Source organism: Canis lupus, chromosome 9, assembly GCF_048164855.1.
Source record: "Canis lupus baileyi chromosome 9, mCanLup2.hap1, whole genome shotgun sequence".
Taxonomy (NCBI): Eukaryota; Metazoa; Chordata; class Mammalia; order Carnivora; family Canidae; genus Canis; species Canis lupus.
This window is the reverse complement of record NC_132846.1, coordinates 14,672,275-14,687,554: the sequence shown is the minus strand read 5'-3', so window position 1 is coordinate 14,687,554 and position 15,280 is coordinate 14,672,275. Positions and strand designations below refer to the sequence as shown.

The following is a 15,280-nucleotide window of genomic DNA, read 5'->3' as shown; positions in this document are numbered from 1 at the left end:
TTCACAGGCTCTTCCATAATAGTTTCACAATGGCTGCCACATTTCTGAACTTCATGTTTCTTCAGAGTTGAATCATAAGTAGGAAGCAAGAGGGCAGATAGAAAGGAATTTTTTTTTTTTTTAACAATGTACTTTTTTTTGGAGGAGGAGGAAGAGAGGAAAACTTTGCCAAGCCATAAGAGCCTTGAACATATTTATATACCCTTTGATTTAGGAATTCTATTTCGGGAATCCTCTAAGGAAGCTTTCTCTTAAAATTCCTTGAACAGAACTGGGTCTCATACGTTCTTGGACTAATAATCATTGCCATGATTTACCTCTAGGATGTGCCAATTCCACTCAAACAAATTATTAAGGGAATTATCAAGGAAAGAAGAGGAGGAATGTGGCTATCAATTAGGTAACTAAGAGAGTATTTCCTCCTTCCGTATTGGAAATATAAAATATTTTTGTAAATAAAATACTTTTGCATATAAAGTATTTTTGTATCTTAGATAATTTTCTGTAGCAGGATTCATCTAAGTAGAATTACTAGATCAAAGGGCATACATATTTTTACGGCACTTGATACCCATTACAGGAATTTTAATATTTTTCTTTTTATGGAATTCTGGATTTACAATTGAAACAGGACCTTGAGAAACTAGATTCTCCCTCCAAACAAAACAAAAAACAAACACCACAAAAAAACTAAAGCCCAATCATTCCAAAGTTTTCTTTTAGGAATTACCGAGTGAGCTGAAATTAGACAAAATTGTAATCATTCTTTCTTTTGTGAAGAAGAACAAGCTCTGAGGTGAACATTATTGTGCTGAGGATTATGGAGCTGACTGGGTCTGTCTCTTAGTTCTTTGCATTCTGTCTCCTTGAGATCATTTTATTATTCACCACTTCCACATGAATGTAGGAGCTATGGAAGGGAAGATCACGTGCAACTTGGTTAATTTTGCTTTTTTTATTACTGATTAAATGGAAGATAAAAAAGTATAAGAAGTTAAAACTTAGCCAATAGAAGGAATTTCTGAATATCTCTGGTCTTGTTATCTTTTCAAACTCTCTGCATCAGGTGATTTAATCAACTGCTATCAGATTTTTTTCCCCCCATAAAAGCATTAGTCACACTGGATTCTTATAGGAGAAAGAGATATATGGTTAAATACCCAGGAGAACTGTTGTGAGTGTTAAATAAAATTTGGATTCTAAAGAAAAGCGGAAGGATTTGTTGGCATAATTCTAATGGATTAAGGTTTTGCAAGAGGGTGTGCTAATTAAGTACACTTCATTTTTCTATGTGTGGCTTTTCTCACCTACCTTGAAAAATTACAGTACCAATGGCACTTTAACAAAGATCTCTTCCTGCATTTATGGAATTGACAGGACCCACTGATGAATTGGAAGTTCCACTCCCTTGAGAATCAGTTGAGATTTCTCTCACATATTTCTTAAGTTTTATCTTAAATTTGTATAAAAGGTAATCTTTAGAAATTCCTTCCTCTGTAGACTGCTCTATTTTCCCATAAAATACACTTCCAAATAAGCCCGCAGATTTCTCAACACAATGCCTGCAGCAACATCCATGATAAATCCTTTCTTGTCCTCAGCTTTCTGTAACCTTCTCCATCCCTCACAATGACACACACTTTCTCTCATTCATCTTTTATTACAATTCAATATTGTGCTTGAATATCATTAGCTTGTCTGCAGCACCCCCCTGCCCCCACACGCTTTTTTTTTTCTTTAAGGGACAAACTACTGTTGTTATGCACATTTCATCTGGAAATTGACTTTGGTGTTATAGGTTCTAATATATTTACACAACAGGTACAGAAAGGTATTGGAAAAAAGAAGAAATATTTTTAACATCGTAAACCTCTAGCAAAAATATGTGTGTAATAGAATCTGGTACTGTGGTATTACACACATTACAACTGTCACTGTGACTTAGAGCCTTAGTTTAGCTGAAAGAAAATCTATAACCCCAGAAATGCAACAATGTCTGAGTCACAGTTCAGGGTAATAAATGTTTTTCACAGAATACTGTAATCCATATTTCCAAAGCTGATGCAACAAAGGAATTTCTACTAGAAATCTTTCAATTTCATGGGTGGAGGCTCCAATGCAGAGAGAAACAGAGGAAGAGAAAAAAAAAGTATTTAGAAAAAAAAAATGATACACTTGAGTGACACTGTAAAGTGCCGGATGTGCGGAAACCTTAGCCATCTGGCTATCGAATTTGGGTGCTGTATATCCTCCTCTGATAAAAGGCCAGAGAAGGCTGACTTTATTTGAATAACTTCAAGAACGGACCATTTTTCTCTATAAAGGGCTGTAACAATCACAAGAAATTGGGAAAAGGAATCCCAGACTTGGATCGTGAAGGGCTTTCCTCCAACTGGGAAAGTGAGGGAATTATATGGCCTTACTGATTCATTGCCTTTGTATAGGCTTGGGTAGGGATTGACAGTCTGAGGAATATTCTTGAGTGCCAATGATTGCCACTCACGTCCTCTCGACTTAGTGGGAGTTGGTGGCAGATAGGAAAAGCCGAGGATGGCAAACAGGAGAGCAAACTGGGGTTGGAACCACTGAAAAAGAGATGGTTTAATTTGGCAGGTTTGTTAATGGCACTTGCTTCTGGCCAACGAGGACAGTCATTTTTGAAAAGAGAGCGGGACTTAAAATACTTCTTTTGTTCATTTGAGGGAATGTCGATAGGGGATCTGCTCAAGTGCTGGAATTTGATATCACTTCACATCCATGTCGCACTCTTCTCTTTCCCTCTAAGTCTGCTACACTCCTTCATTCCTCAAGACCCATCAAATGTCCCCTAAGAAATTCTTTCCTCCCACTTCTCTGCAACCAAAACAGCTTATTTGTATTCATTGTATATTATGTATGACATTCTAAAGTTAGTTGCTCGTATGGACAGCAGATTGCTTTGCTGAAGATCAATTCTCCAAAGTCATTTAGCCAAATTAAATTCACCAAAAGTCAAGGGAGGAAACCAATTTGCTTAATGTGGATTTTCCTACAAGTGTATGATTTATTCATCGTAAGCTCCTTGAAGGTAGACACCTTGTCTGATTCATGCCTGGTGCTCCTGCATAGTTCAGCATGTTGCTTGGGGGTATTGAAGAGGTTAGTGGGTGCTTAGTGTCTATTGAATTTCATTGAATATAATTATAATATGGATGAAATATTATTATTTTCTTGCTTTCCCTATGTTCGCTTTTTCTGTCTTCGGTATAATGCCTAGCTGGAGTCTATAGACCTTGTGAAGTTTTCCTGCCACACCTGTCCTGTAGGTTTAGAGTTTGCATAGATTTATGTAAGAAAAAAGAAAGAGAAAAAAAAAAAAAGATTTATGTAAGAAATTCAGCTCTTTATTTGGATTTAGAGCCCCTCAGACCCCCAGCAGCTTGTGTTCTGCATGTTTTACTGTGATTTCTTTTAAGAAGTCATCTTTACTTATGATTGTTTCTCTATTTCATTTAGTTTCCTCATTGCTTCATTACATAGTCGACTCATTGCCATTGGTGGTTAGAAATGGATTGGACATCTTTTCCATTTACCCTGGGAACTCCCATCTCAGAAATAACAGTATACGAAGTGCAGGGAAACTAAGGCAAAAGCAAATCATTGGGACCTCTGAGGATGAGGACAGTGATGTGAATGTAGCAGCACTTAGTTGCACACCATTAGCTCCTCTATCCCTTTCCTGCCAATGAACCCCATTTTGCTAAGGTACTGGGTGGCCATATGCCCCAGGAATGGTGGGACCCTTCCTAGCTCCAGGGAGAAAATAATGATTACTCTGAGTCAATTGTAGTAATTCGCATTTGCCAGTGAGCGGTTAGGAGTGGGCATCAAACCCAACACTGGCCAGTGAAATATAAGGGGATGCCTGCTGGGGGACTTTGAAAGTTTTCCTCACTTAATAAGTGTCACAACTCAGAGAAGATTTCTTTCCTGCTTTGGATGTTACTGGGTGAGACTTGGTACTTGGTACTATTCTTTCTGACCATTAGGAAGAAAGCCACAAGAAACACTGAAAGTGGAGCCCAGATATGTCCATGATGTTTAGCCACCCATGAACCAATGCTGTAGCTGCCTTACCTTAGACTTCTGTGCTTAAGCCTTTGTACTTGGGTTTTCTTGCTATTTTCAGCTGAAAACATCCTAAATAAGACAGTAGGTGTTGTGCTTTAAGTAATAGTCAAATAGTCCCTGGCAATGAGCTTTTGGTAGATGTTCCCTGAGTTCTCTAGTCTTAGCCTGGCATGAAGCCTATATGATTTTAGAGTCAACTGTTGGATCACAGTTCTGTGATCCAACTCTGGTGCTGCCATTTACTAGCTCTGTGACCTTGGTCAAGTTACTCAACTTCTCTGAGCCTCATTTTCATTCCCTGTGTCCCATTGCTGGAAATCTGAGTCTCATCCTGCACTTCATATTTGTCCTCATAATACCTGAGGATTTGGGAGAGTTTTGCTTTGTAGCAAACTCTTTTTTTTTAAGATTTATTTATTTATTTATGAGAGAGAGAGAGAGAGAGAGAGAGAGACAGAGAGAGAGGCAGAGACACAGGAGGAGGGAGAAGCAGGCTCCATGCCGGGAGCCCGACGCGGGACTCGATCCCGGGACTCCAGGATTGCACCTTGGGCCAAAGGCAAGCGCTAAACTGCTGGGCCACCCAGGGATCCCCTGTAGCAAACTCTTTTTGATTAAGAATCTGCCACATACTAAGGACTTCAACTGGCCTTCAGGAAGTGGTATCAGTTCTCAGTTTGCATTCATGGCATTTGGGTTGGCTAGAGTGGTCTCTTCTATTTTAAACAAAAGAGATAACGCAAATTGTTGGTAGCATATAAAATTACCTGAGGATTGAGAAGAAGCCAGATTTTTAGAAGTCTTTTATATAGGCTATAAAAGTCTAAATGAACATCTCTCAAGTGAGTCCTGGAATAATTAGAAATGAAAAATTGGAAACCTTCATTTGAATCCCACAAGAGATTATATAAGGGTTTAGAATACATTTATGTTGTCCTTTATTTTTCCTCTTACTTGAAATATGGTACATAGAAAAGAAAAATCCAAAAAAAAAAAAAAAAAAAAAAAGAAAAATCCTTAATTTTACTCCTCGTGAATATTACACTAAGTTCATAAATTTTAGATTGGGGGAGTAAAATACAACTAAGATTAAAGTCTAAGTTTCTGATATTCTGTGTCCAATAATAATCACTTGAATGAAGAAATGTTCCATTCATTTATGGAAAATTCTGTATTCAAGATAATAACAAATAGTTAAGATGTAAATTCATCATGGTATATTTCATAAAAGCATTTAATACAGATTAATATTTGTTTCTGATAACATCTATTAATAAACCAAGAGAATGGATGGATACTTTCTTAATATGGTAGGAAAAATCAATCTCAAATTAATGGGTAAGATGATTTTTTAAAAAATTTTATTTATTCATTCATGAGAGACACACAGAGAGAGGCAGAGACACAGGCCGGGGAAGAAACGGGCTCCCCATGGGGAGCCCGATGCAGGACCCAGTCCCAGGACCCCAGGATCACAACCTGAACTGAAGGTAAGTGCTCAACTGCTGAGCCACCCAGACGTCCCGGTAAGATGATTCTTACTGCAAAATATTAAAGACATTGCCATTAAAGCCATCTCATCATAAACAAGATGGGAATATTCCCTGTCACCATTATTTAATTTTGTATATTCTAGCCAATGCATTAAGATAGGAAAAATATATTGGAGGCATAATTATTAGAAAGGGAAAGTAGGAAATTCTCATTATTTACTGATAGTATAATTATCTATCAAAAAACCCAAGAATCTTAGCTGAAGAACAATTAAAACTTGATAAAAGTGGCTGCTAACAAGATGTTTTCCTTATGTTTAACTATAAGCTTAAGGAGAAATGTGAAGAGCTTATTGTTTGATATTTAACTTCTAACAACTTTTAAGCCTTATTCTTTCCTCTTTCCTTTGGGGCAAACTTCTGGGCAGGCTGATAAGAAAGTGAGTTCTCCTACGGGCCCTGGCAGGAGACAGCAACCTGTCACATGTGAGAAAACAAATGCCAGACTCCTCACTACTCCAGCCACGCACAAAACCTAGACTGGTTTACTTTCCTTGTTCTTGAAGCAATTTTGGACCTGTTTGAGAGCCATGCCCTGCCTTCCCCCAGATATCTCAATTATATATGTAATACACTTTTTTTTTTTTTTAAAATATGCCTTGCTATGTGTTTGTGGTGTCATCAGTTTTGACACTGGAATCAAACTTTGAGTGGGGATCCTTTCTGCTTTTGCAGGATGACAGGTACATAGCAGATATAAAAAGATTGAGATGAAAAATAATGACTAACATTTACTAATGCTTATTATGTTCTTATACACTGTTTTCAGTGCATTGAAACATTTAATTCTTACAACAATCCTATGAGTAGGTGACATCATTACTTTCCTTTTATAGGTGAGGAAAGAGAGGCCAGAAGTTAGGTATTTTGCACTAGTGCACACAATTAATCAAAGGTGGGGTCAGGATATAAATCCAGAAGTGTGGTTCCAGAGCCATCTCTAAGTCACTACATGGGAGATTATACTTTATCAACCATCCCATATTTGGTTTAATATTTTAAATGAAAAACCACACCTGTAAATTTACCCCATGGTGGCTACAATGTGCATTAGTTTTCTTTTGGTAGGTGGTTTGGCATTTTGCTTTTAATTGCTGATTTATGCTAGATGCTTAAAATCTGGCATACCAAACTAGGCTTTCTGGAAGATGAAATGGAGGCACAGAATATTTAAGGTAATTTGCTTAAGTGTCACATATCCATGAAGGGGCAAAGCCAGGATCTGCCCCTATTGCCTTTCTGATTTAATAATTGATGTCAGTATACTGCTTTAAAACTAAAAAAGCTTGTTACAGATATAATTCAATAACTTCAACTGTTGTGGGAAAGTAAATATAGAGGTATAAGTCTCCTATTGTTCAGATGAGGAAACTGAGAGGTTATGTAATTAACCCAAGATCACACACATGTTAAATGTGTGTAGTAAGACATAAATGTAGTCTTCGATATCACATTTTTCATTGTTCTAGGTTGGTTTCTGTGTTCAAGGTGCTCCTAGAAAGTGCTTAGATGTGGAGAGGTCTGGTATACCACAGCCCCTTTCAGATGTGAGTGATCCAAACTAGAATTTCCTAGGAATCTGAATCTGAGATCTGGAGTGTTCCTTTGGCTCCTAGAAAGCTCCAAGCTCTGATAACAAGATCTGGAAGTAGTCAAAGTCTCAGTGGGTGCTTTTTAAAATTTTTATTTTATTTTTAAAAAAAGTTTAAAAATTTTTTTCAGTCAACATACAGTGTAACATTAGTATTAGGTGTACAATATAATGATTCAACACTTCCATACATCACCTGGTGCTCATCACAAGTGCACTCTCTAATCCCTTTCATTTATTTAACCCACCTCCCCCCCCCATCCTTCCCTCTGGTAACTATCAGTTCATTTTCTAGAGTTAAGTCTGTTTCTCGGTTTGTCTTTCTCTCTCTCCTTTTTTCCCCCATGCTCATTTGTTTTGTCTCTTAAATTCTACATATGAATGAAATCATATGGTATTTGTTTTTCTCAACTGACTTATTTCACTTAGCATGATACTCTCTAGTTCCATCCATTCCGTTGCAAATGGTAACATTTCATTCTTTTTTTATGGTGGAGTAATATTCCACTGTGTGTGTGTGTGTGTGTGTGTGTGTGTGTGTATACACTAAATCTTCTTTATCCATTCATCAGTCAATGAACTCTTGAGCTATTTCCATAATTTGGCTATTGTAGATAATGCTGCTATAAACATCAGCGTACATGTATTCCTTTGAATTACTATTTTTGTGTTCTTTGGGTAAATATCTAGTACTGATTGCTGGATCATAGAGTAGTTCTATTCTTAACCTTTTTATTTTTTAAGTAAGCTCTATGCCCACTGTGGCTTGAACTCACAACCCCGAGGTTAAGAGTCTCATGCTCTACTGGCTGAGTCAGTCAAGTGCCCCTGTTTTTAGCTTTCTGAGGAACCTCCGTAACTGTTTTCCTGAGTGGCTGCACTAGTTTGCATTCCCACCAATGATGTAAGAGAGTTTCCCTTTCTCCACATCCTTGCCAACACTTGTTGTTTCTTAGGTTGTTGTTTTTGACTTACATTTCCCTGATAATTGTCCTGTTACTTTTAATCCCAGTGTAGATGAGCTAGGGGATGCCTTGCTAGTTTTCAAAGTGCTTCTCAAATTTATTTTCTCTTTCAATCTTCACAATGTGTCTGAGATATGTAGAAGAGGTAGTATTCCCATTTTTTTTCATAAGGGAATAAAGTCTTAAAAAGGTTATATGACCTGCCTAGAGCCATGTGGATAGTTCAGAGTTAAGGTTAGCATCCAGATGTCTTGACTCACAGTCTGTTTCCACTCCAGCAGCTAACCAGCTTGTGAGTTGGGGAAGACAGAGAATGGATTGTGTGGGAGTCATGCCTCTAGCTGATGTTTTAACCATTACGGTAGGTGTATGTTCAATGAAACTCACTTGTTTCCAAGACAACAGGATTCAAATGAAAACCTCAATTACTCAGGAGGAGGCAGATTCACTGTCATTTCTATCCCTTTGAAGAATTGCACATTTTGATGGGCAAAGTGCCAGAAATAATTAAGCCAAATAGCTCCACAGAACCCTGATGGAGCAAGAAAGCAGAAGAAAAGAAACATATTTATATGTATATAAATGTGGGTGGTGTTTCTGCTGTGAGAGTCTTTCAACAGAAATCATGACAATCCAGGAAAATCCAGGGATCAATGCCATATAGAAAAGAACAATAATCTGGAAAGAAAAAAAACCTGGGAGCATCTTGAGAAGGACAGATGAGGATGTGGGAGGAAGAGAGGGAGGAAGAGATAGGCGAGGGGAGAAGCTGCCTGGTCCCTGAGCCTTTTCCCTGGTCCCAGTAGAAGAAACAGTGGATGAAATGATCAGGTTTTAACTTGAATTCCCTATGCTGAGTCAAGTGGCTCAGAGTGTTCATTTTGTTTTTATTTGCTTTTCTTGTGAGGTATCCACTCTGGCTCTAATTTCCCATTTTTGCAGTGGAGATCAAGAGATTTTGAACTGAGCAGAAATGGAATACATTCTTTTGTCCTGGCTGCATGCCAGACTTTATTACAATAAAAAAAAAAAAACTTAGTTTATTATGGGATGGAAAATTTGTTTTTCAGGCACATGAGAGGGAGAATACTCTTTAGATTTTTTCCATTTTGGTTTTTAGTTCATTTTATCTTTATTGAATGGCTATTCTGTAGAAGGTCCTGCCCTAAGAATTGGGAATTCAGAAATGAGTAGGGCAGGGGCATCTGGGCGGCTCAGTCAATTAAACTCCTGCCTTTAGCTTAGGTCATGATCTCAGGATCCTGGGATCGAGCTCCATGTCAGGCTCCCTGCTCAGTGGGTGTCTGCTTCTCCCTCTCTCTCTGCCTCTACCTCCTGCTCATGTTCTCTCTCTCAAATAAATAAATAAAATCTTGAAAAAAAAAAAAAGAGAAATGAGTAGGGCATAGCATTTACTAGATCATATTTAATGTAACTACTTATGTGGTCTTCATAGCTAAATATACCTGACCCTTGAACAATGTGGGGATTAGGAGTGTCAATTCCTGCCCAGTAAAAAATCAGTGTATAACTTTTGATTCCCCCAAAACTTAACTATAGATAGCTTACTGTTGACTGGATGCCTTACTGATCACATAAATAGTTGATTAACACATATTTTGTATGTTATATGTGTTGCATACTGTATTCTTACAATAAAGTAGCTGGAGAAAAGAAAATGCTATTAAGAAAATTATAAGGAAGAGAAAATACATTTACAGTACTGTGCTGTGCTTACCAAAAACAATCTGTGTATAAGTGGTCCCACATTTCAAACCTGTGTTGCTCAAGGGTCAACTGTAATGAAAATACTACAGCCATGTTGTGAACTACAGAGTGATTGTCCAGTATGTGGTGTGTTTATGCAACATTTATTTATTCATGTAGTTAACAAATAATCACTACCTCTTACTAAGAACCAGATACTCTGCTACCTGTGGGAGTCTCGAAAAGTGAATAAAAGCAACATGTATAACAAAGAATAAGTATCCAGAATTTACAAAGAACCCTACAAATCAATAGGAAAAGAACAAATAAACCAACAGACAAATGAGTAAATGATATAGAAATGGGAGTCACCGAAGAGGAAAACATGAAAAGCTAAAGAGAATTTGGTAAGAGGTACCTGGGTGGCTCAGTTGATTGAGCATCTGCCTGTTGATTTAAGCTTAGGTTATGATCCCAGGGTCATGGGATGGAGTTCTGCCCTGGGCTCCATGCTCAGTGGGCAGTCTGCTTCAGGATTCTCTCCCTCTCCCTTTCCCTCTCCCCCTGCTTGTGTTCTTTCTCTCTCTCTAATAAAAAAATATTAAGGAAAATTTGATAAGATGTTCACCCTCAGTAAGCTAGTAAGGAAATGCAAATTAAGGGCAGCCCCGGTGGCACAGTGGTTTAGCACCGACCACAGCCCGGGGGTGTGATCCTGGAGACTGCGGATCGAGTCCCGCGTGGGGCTCCCTGCATGGAGCCTGCTTCTTCCTCTGCCTGTGTCTCTGCCTCTTCTCTCTCTCTCTCTCTCATGAATAAATAAATAAAAAATTTTAAAAAAGGAAATGCAAATTAAAATCACTACTGTTGGGCTGGCGAGACTGGGGACCTCAAAACCCCAGGCCCCCCAGGCCAGCAACCTCCCAATAAGGCTGCCTTGTCTCCCTACCCTAACTTAGCTCACAAAGACCTGTAACCCTTGCCCTAATAGGAATGCCGCCCTGCCCCCATCTTCCCACAGAAAACTCTTTATAGACCCCCCTGCGGCTTGCCTGGGTGCGGCTTCCCTGACTCAAGCCCCTCCAAGTCACGGAACCCATTAAAGCACACTCGAACCTACTGCCTGGCTCTACCATTTTTACTTTCTCCGGGTTCATTTGGGAAAAACCTAACAACTACAAGATACTACTTTATTTTTACCTGGTAGCATGGCAACAATGAAGTTTATTAATATTGAGTATTATTAAGTTATGGGAGAAGGGCTGCTTTCCTATACTTCTAGTGGGAATAGTAAAATGATCTCTGACTTTGGAGGACAATTTGACAGTATCTATGAAGATTGTTTGTATCAAGAAAAATTGGAAACAACCAAAGTGTTCCTGGAGTGAATACACAGGACTTGGTATGTTCATATGGTGAAATATTACAAAGAAACTCAGAGGAATATATTAGAGCTATCCACATCAACATGGCTTGATATCAAAAATATATTGTAGAGTGAAAAGAGCAGGTTGCAGAGTTTGTATGTACTCTATGACCATTTATGTGGGGGGAAAAAAGACATCCTTCCCAAATCAATACTACACAATTTATGCAGTGTAGGTGAATAGCCTGGTAAAGATACGTATCAGATTATAATAGTGGTTATTTCTTGGTTTATGGAAAAGACTGAAGAGGTACAAGGAGACTTCATCCATATTTGTAATGTTATATATTTTAGGCAAATATATCATATATAATTTATCCCTGAAAAATTAACTAGAAGAAAATAGTGGCCAGGACACAATTCCTGTCTTTGAGGAATTTATTGACTAATGACCTTATCCACCAGCAGAGCTGGGATTAGAACCCAAGTTTTTCAATTTCCTAGTGCAACGATCTGTCTCTTGGATATATGATAAATTTAACCACCTGTGAAGAATCTCACACTCTGACTTGCTTTCTGCCAAGTGATAGCTTTTCCAGTTGGCATAAAGGTTAAAGCATTTTATTTCTTTTTGTGTGTGGGGGTGGATTTTTCATTAAAAATTTTTATTAACAAATGAATAAATGCCAAGAATATTTATAATGTATGTGTAAGGTATACAGAATAACAATTCAATGAACTCACTCATTAACCTACCACCCAGTTGAAGGAATAGAAGGCATTTTCAAAACATTTTTATAACAGAAACTGGTGAGAACATTTGGACTGTCCCATAAGAGACAAAAACCTAGAGGGCTTGATGGTGTTCTTTCCCAGTCTACATCAGCACCATTTCCACAACTCCCTAGCAGTAAAATAAATTAAACAAATGGCCCTATCTAGAAAATTGGAATCTTCTCCTCTTTGTGTGCTAAATGGCTAAACAGTGATTTATCTGGGCTGCTTCTAGAGGGTGAGAAGTCACACAAAGGTCTGAGAGATGCATCTGGAGGTAAATAGAGTGTCCAAGTGTATTTAGCTAACGATAATGCAAACCACAGAAAATATATAGCATGGAGGAAGGAAAATGTGCATTTGCTGTCTGGGAAGTAATTGAACATTTATAGTTTAGGGATAGCTAGTTCAGAGCTGGAGGAAGGGAGATCCTTGTTTTAGTCAATGAAAAAAAAAAAACCAGTGTTCTTTGGAACCCAATGGGGAATTGAGTAGTCCATTTTGAGGTTCCTCAAGTCTTTGTCTGACAAGAGATTTAAGCAGGAGCTAGTTAAGATAGGATCCAGAATACACACACACACACACACACACACACACACACACACGAGTCCCAGGTGTACAGACACTTATACAGTAAGGGAGAGGGGAGGGGAGGGAGGAGGATATACAGAAAGATCAGAGGGAAGAGGTGGAGTTTAATGCCACAGATTTGTCTTCCATGATCTCCTAAGGTATTGGGGGCCACAAGCCCTTGCACATGTGGTATGAGAGCCTCACAGTAACATGCTGTTAATCTCCTCCAAATGGAGGTTAGAAATTGCCTGGTAGGGTAAGAGATCAGAACTAAAACTGGATGATTAATGAGTGCACAGAAGCTCCTGGCATCCACGTGGGGCTCCCCAGAAGTCCCAATTCTTTCCCTCTTTGCAGAAAGTGCTGGGGAACATAGCTCTTTCCCTCACCACAGCCCCTAGGACTGTCACATAAAACCTAGGATATAATATTTAGGACATATTTACACTAAGCAATGGTTTGTTGCTTATCTGAAATTCAGATTTAACTGGGTATATTTTTTTATTTTCCAAATCTAGCAACCTTATGTTTATGAACTATGCTTGCCCTCATTCCTTCCCCAATTCCTTTTTAAATTCTGATCAAGTCAAAGTTCTGCATTCCTTAAAGACCCGGAACTGCTTCAGAATGGCATTCGTAAGGTGATAATTTCCCTTCTTTAGGACCCATAGTCTGATTCTAAGGAGGAAAGAGATGTCCTGATCTCATTTCTACCTATTCCAAGACTGGTTCCCCCTTCTACTTAAAGATTATTTCACCATGTCAGAGAATTTCTAGTGCCTGTTACTCAAGGTCTTTCACTCCAATGCCAGTGGGAAGATCATGATGGATATCACTGTGCAAGAATATTCAAGACTAAGACAGAACTAGAATCTTATCTCTAAACCTTACAGAATCTAGAGGGGGCATGGCAGTAAGAGTCTGTTAGCATAAAGAACACAGCATTACTCACAATCACAAATATACCTAGAGTTAGAAGATGGGCAAGGTGTTTCATTGGGCTATTCTTTCCTTTTTTTTTTTTTTTTAAGATTTTATTTATTTATTTATTCATGAGAGACACTTAGAGAGGCAGAGACACAGGCAGAGGGAGAAGCAGGCTCCTCATGGGGAGCTCGATGTGGGAATCAATACTGGGACCCAGAATCACGCCCTGAGCTAAAGACAGAAGTTCAACCTCTGAGCCACCCAGTTGTTCCCTATTCTTTCCAATCGTAGTTAGCCTTGGAGTAAATCTGGCAAGTCCCTTCCACTTTGCTCTCCTTGCAGTTGAAATCAGGAAGACCTATTACCTTTCCTGCCTCAGGAGGGCAATAGAGTATCATCACCTCATCTAAGCCATGCATTGGCAAATTATAGCTTGTGGGGCAAATCCTGCTCACTGCGTACAGGTCATGAGCTAAGAATGGATTTTATATTTTTAAACATTTAAAAACAGTCAAAAGACGAAGAGTATTAAATGGATATGTGAAGATTACACACAATTAAGATTTTGGTGTTTATGGTTTTATTGGAACATAGCCATGCTCATTCTTTTTATATTACGTACAACTATCTTCATGCTATAAGGGCAGAGGTGAATATTTGTGAAAAGGACCACGTGGCTCACAAAGTCTAAATCGTTTACAATCTGGCCCTTCTAATATAAATTCTGATGACTTCTGATTTAAGCAATAAATTTCTCTTACTAATAGTAGCTGCCCCTTTGAGAGTGTAGCTTTCAAGTGTATTTACTATCTGGGCTACAAGATCCCCTTCCCACGAGGAATGGATCATTTCGAAATCTTGGCTGCCAGGGACAGAACCCAGCTCAAAGCTCCCCTTGTGTCATGCCCAAGCTAGCTGCAGTGTGTGACTGCTCTACTAGTGCTTGCACGTTGATATGAAAACTTTATTTTGGTTTGGAAACACATTATTATTATTATTATTGGAAAAACATTATCACAAAAATTTCACATGATCTTGGTTTCTACTTCTGACTTGCCTTTGTGTGTGCGAGCTTTACTCTTTGTCCCTTCTCCAGAGGTCCCCCTACTGGCCATCAGGCCTCCTAGGCAGTTTCCGACTTTTTGTCACATCTTGACAAACACAGATGTCATTGTACAGCATGTTGATGGGAGATCAATGGAGATTGATCAAATGATCAAATGATCAAATCAAATGGGAGATTTGTGAGCATCTCCATAGAGCTTGGTGAAAAAAAATCTGTTATATATCTTATAATTCTGATACATGGTTTTTATAATTATGAAAAAGAAATGAAAAAGTTTTAGGGAAGATATTAAATGTAAGATCTGTATAAATCTTACAAATAAGATCTTTCCAAAATTTTAAATGTGAAGCTTGATCTTGCTTGCATAAACATAACATTTTAATTTCATATTTTATTTGAAATGGTTACATGCAATTCCTAATCAAGGCTTTAGAATCATGATCTCTTCAGTTATGATAGTCACTAAACAAAAAAATTTGCTTACTCAATTAAGTGATAAAACATGTAAAACTTTTTTAAACAACCATTTTAGCGCAGCTTAAATTATATTTACAAGTGTGGCAGTTCCTCCCTTACTTTTATTGACAAGTGCGTTGTTAAACTTTCTTACGATGGTGATAGATTTTTGATCCAGTAGAATTTCTGCAT

General features: G+C 38.2%; 1 protein-coding gene across 3 annotated transcripts in view; it reads left to right on the top strand.

Moving 5' to 3' along the window:
* SPTSSA (serine palmitoyltransferase small subunit A) overlaps nt 1–15,280 on the top strand; it is a 188,191-nt gene that overhangs the window by 157,878 nt on the left and 15,033 nt on the right. Inside the window, exon 4 of one of the 3 annotated variants that reach the window (XM_072838231.1) lies at nt 8,498–8,580. The exons of the other annotated variants lie outside the window; for them this stretch is intronic. Within the exon in view, the coding sequence (XP_072694332.1) occupies nt 8,498–8,580 (83 nt within the window). The remainder of the gene's footprint in view (nt 1–8,497; nt 8,581–15,280) is intronic. 3 annotated transcript variants of the gene reach the window in all.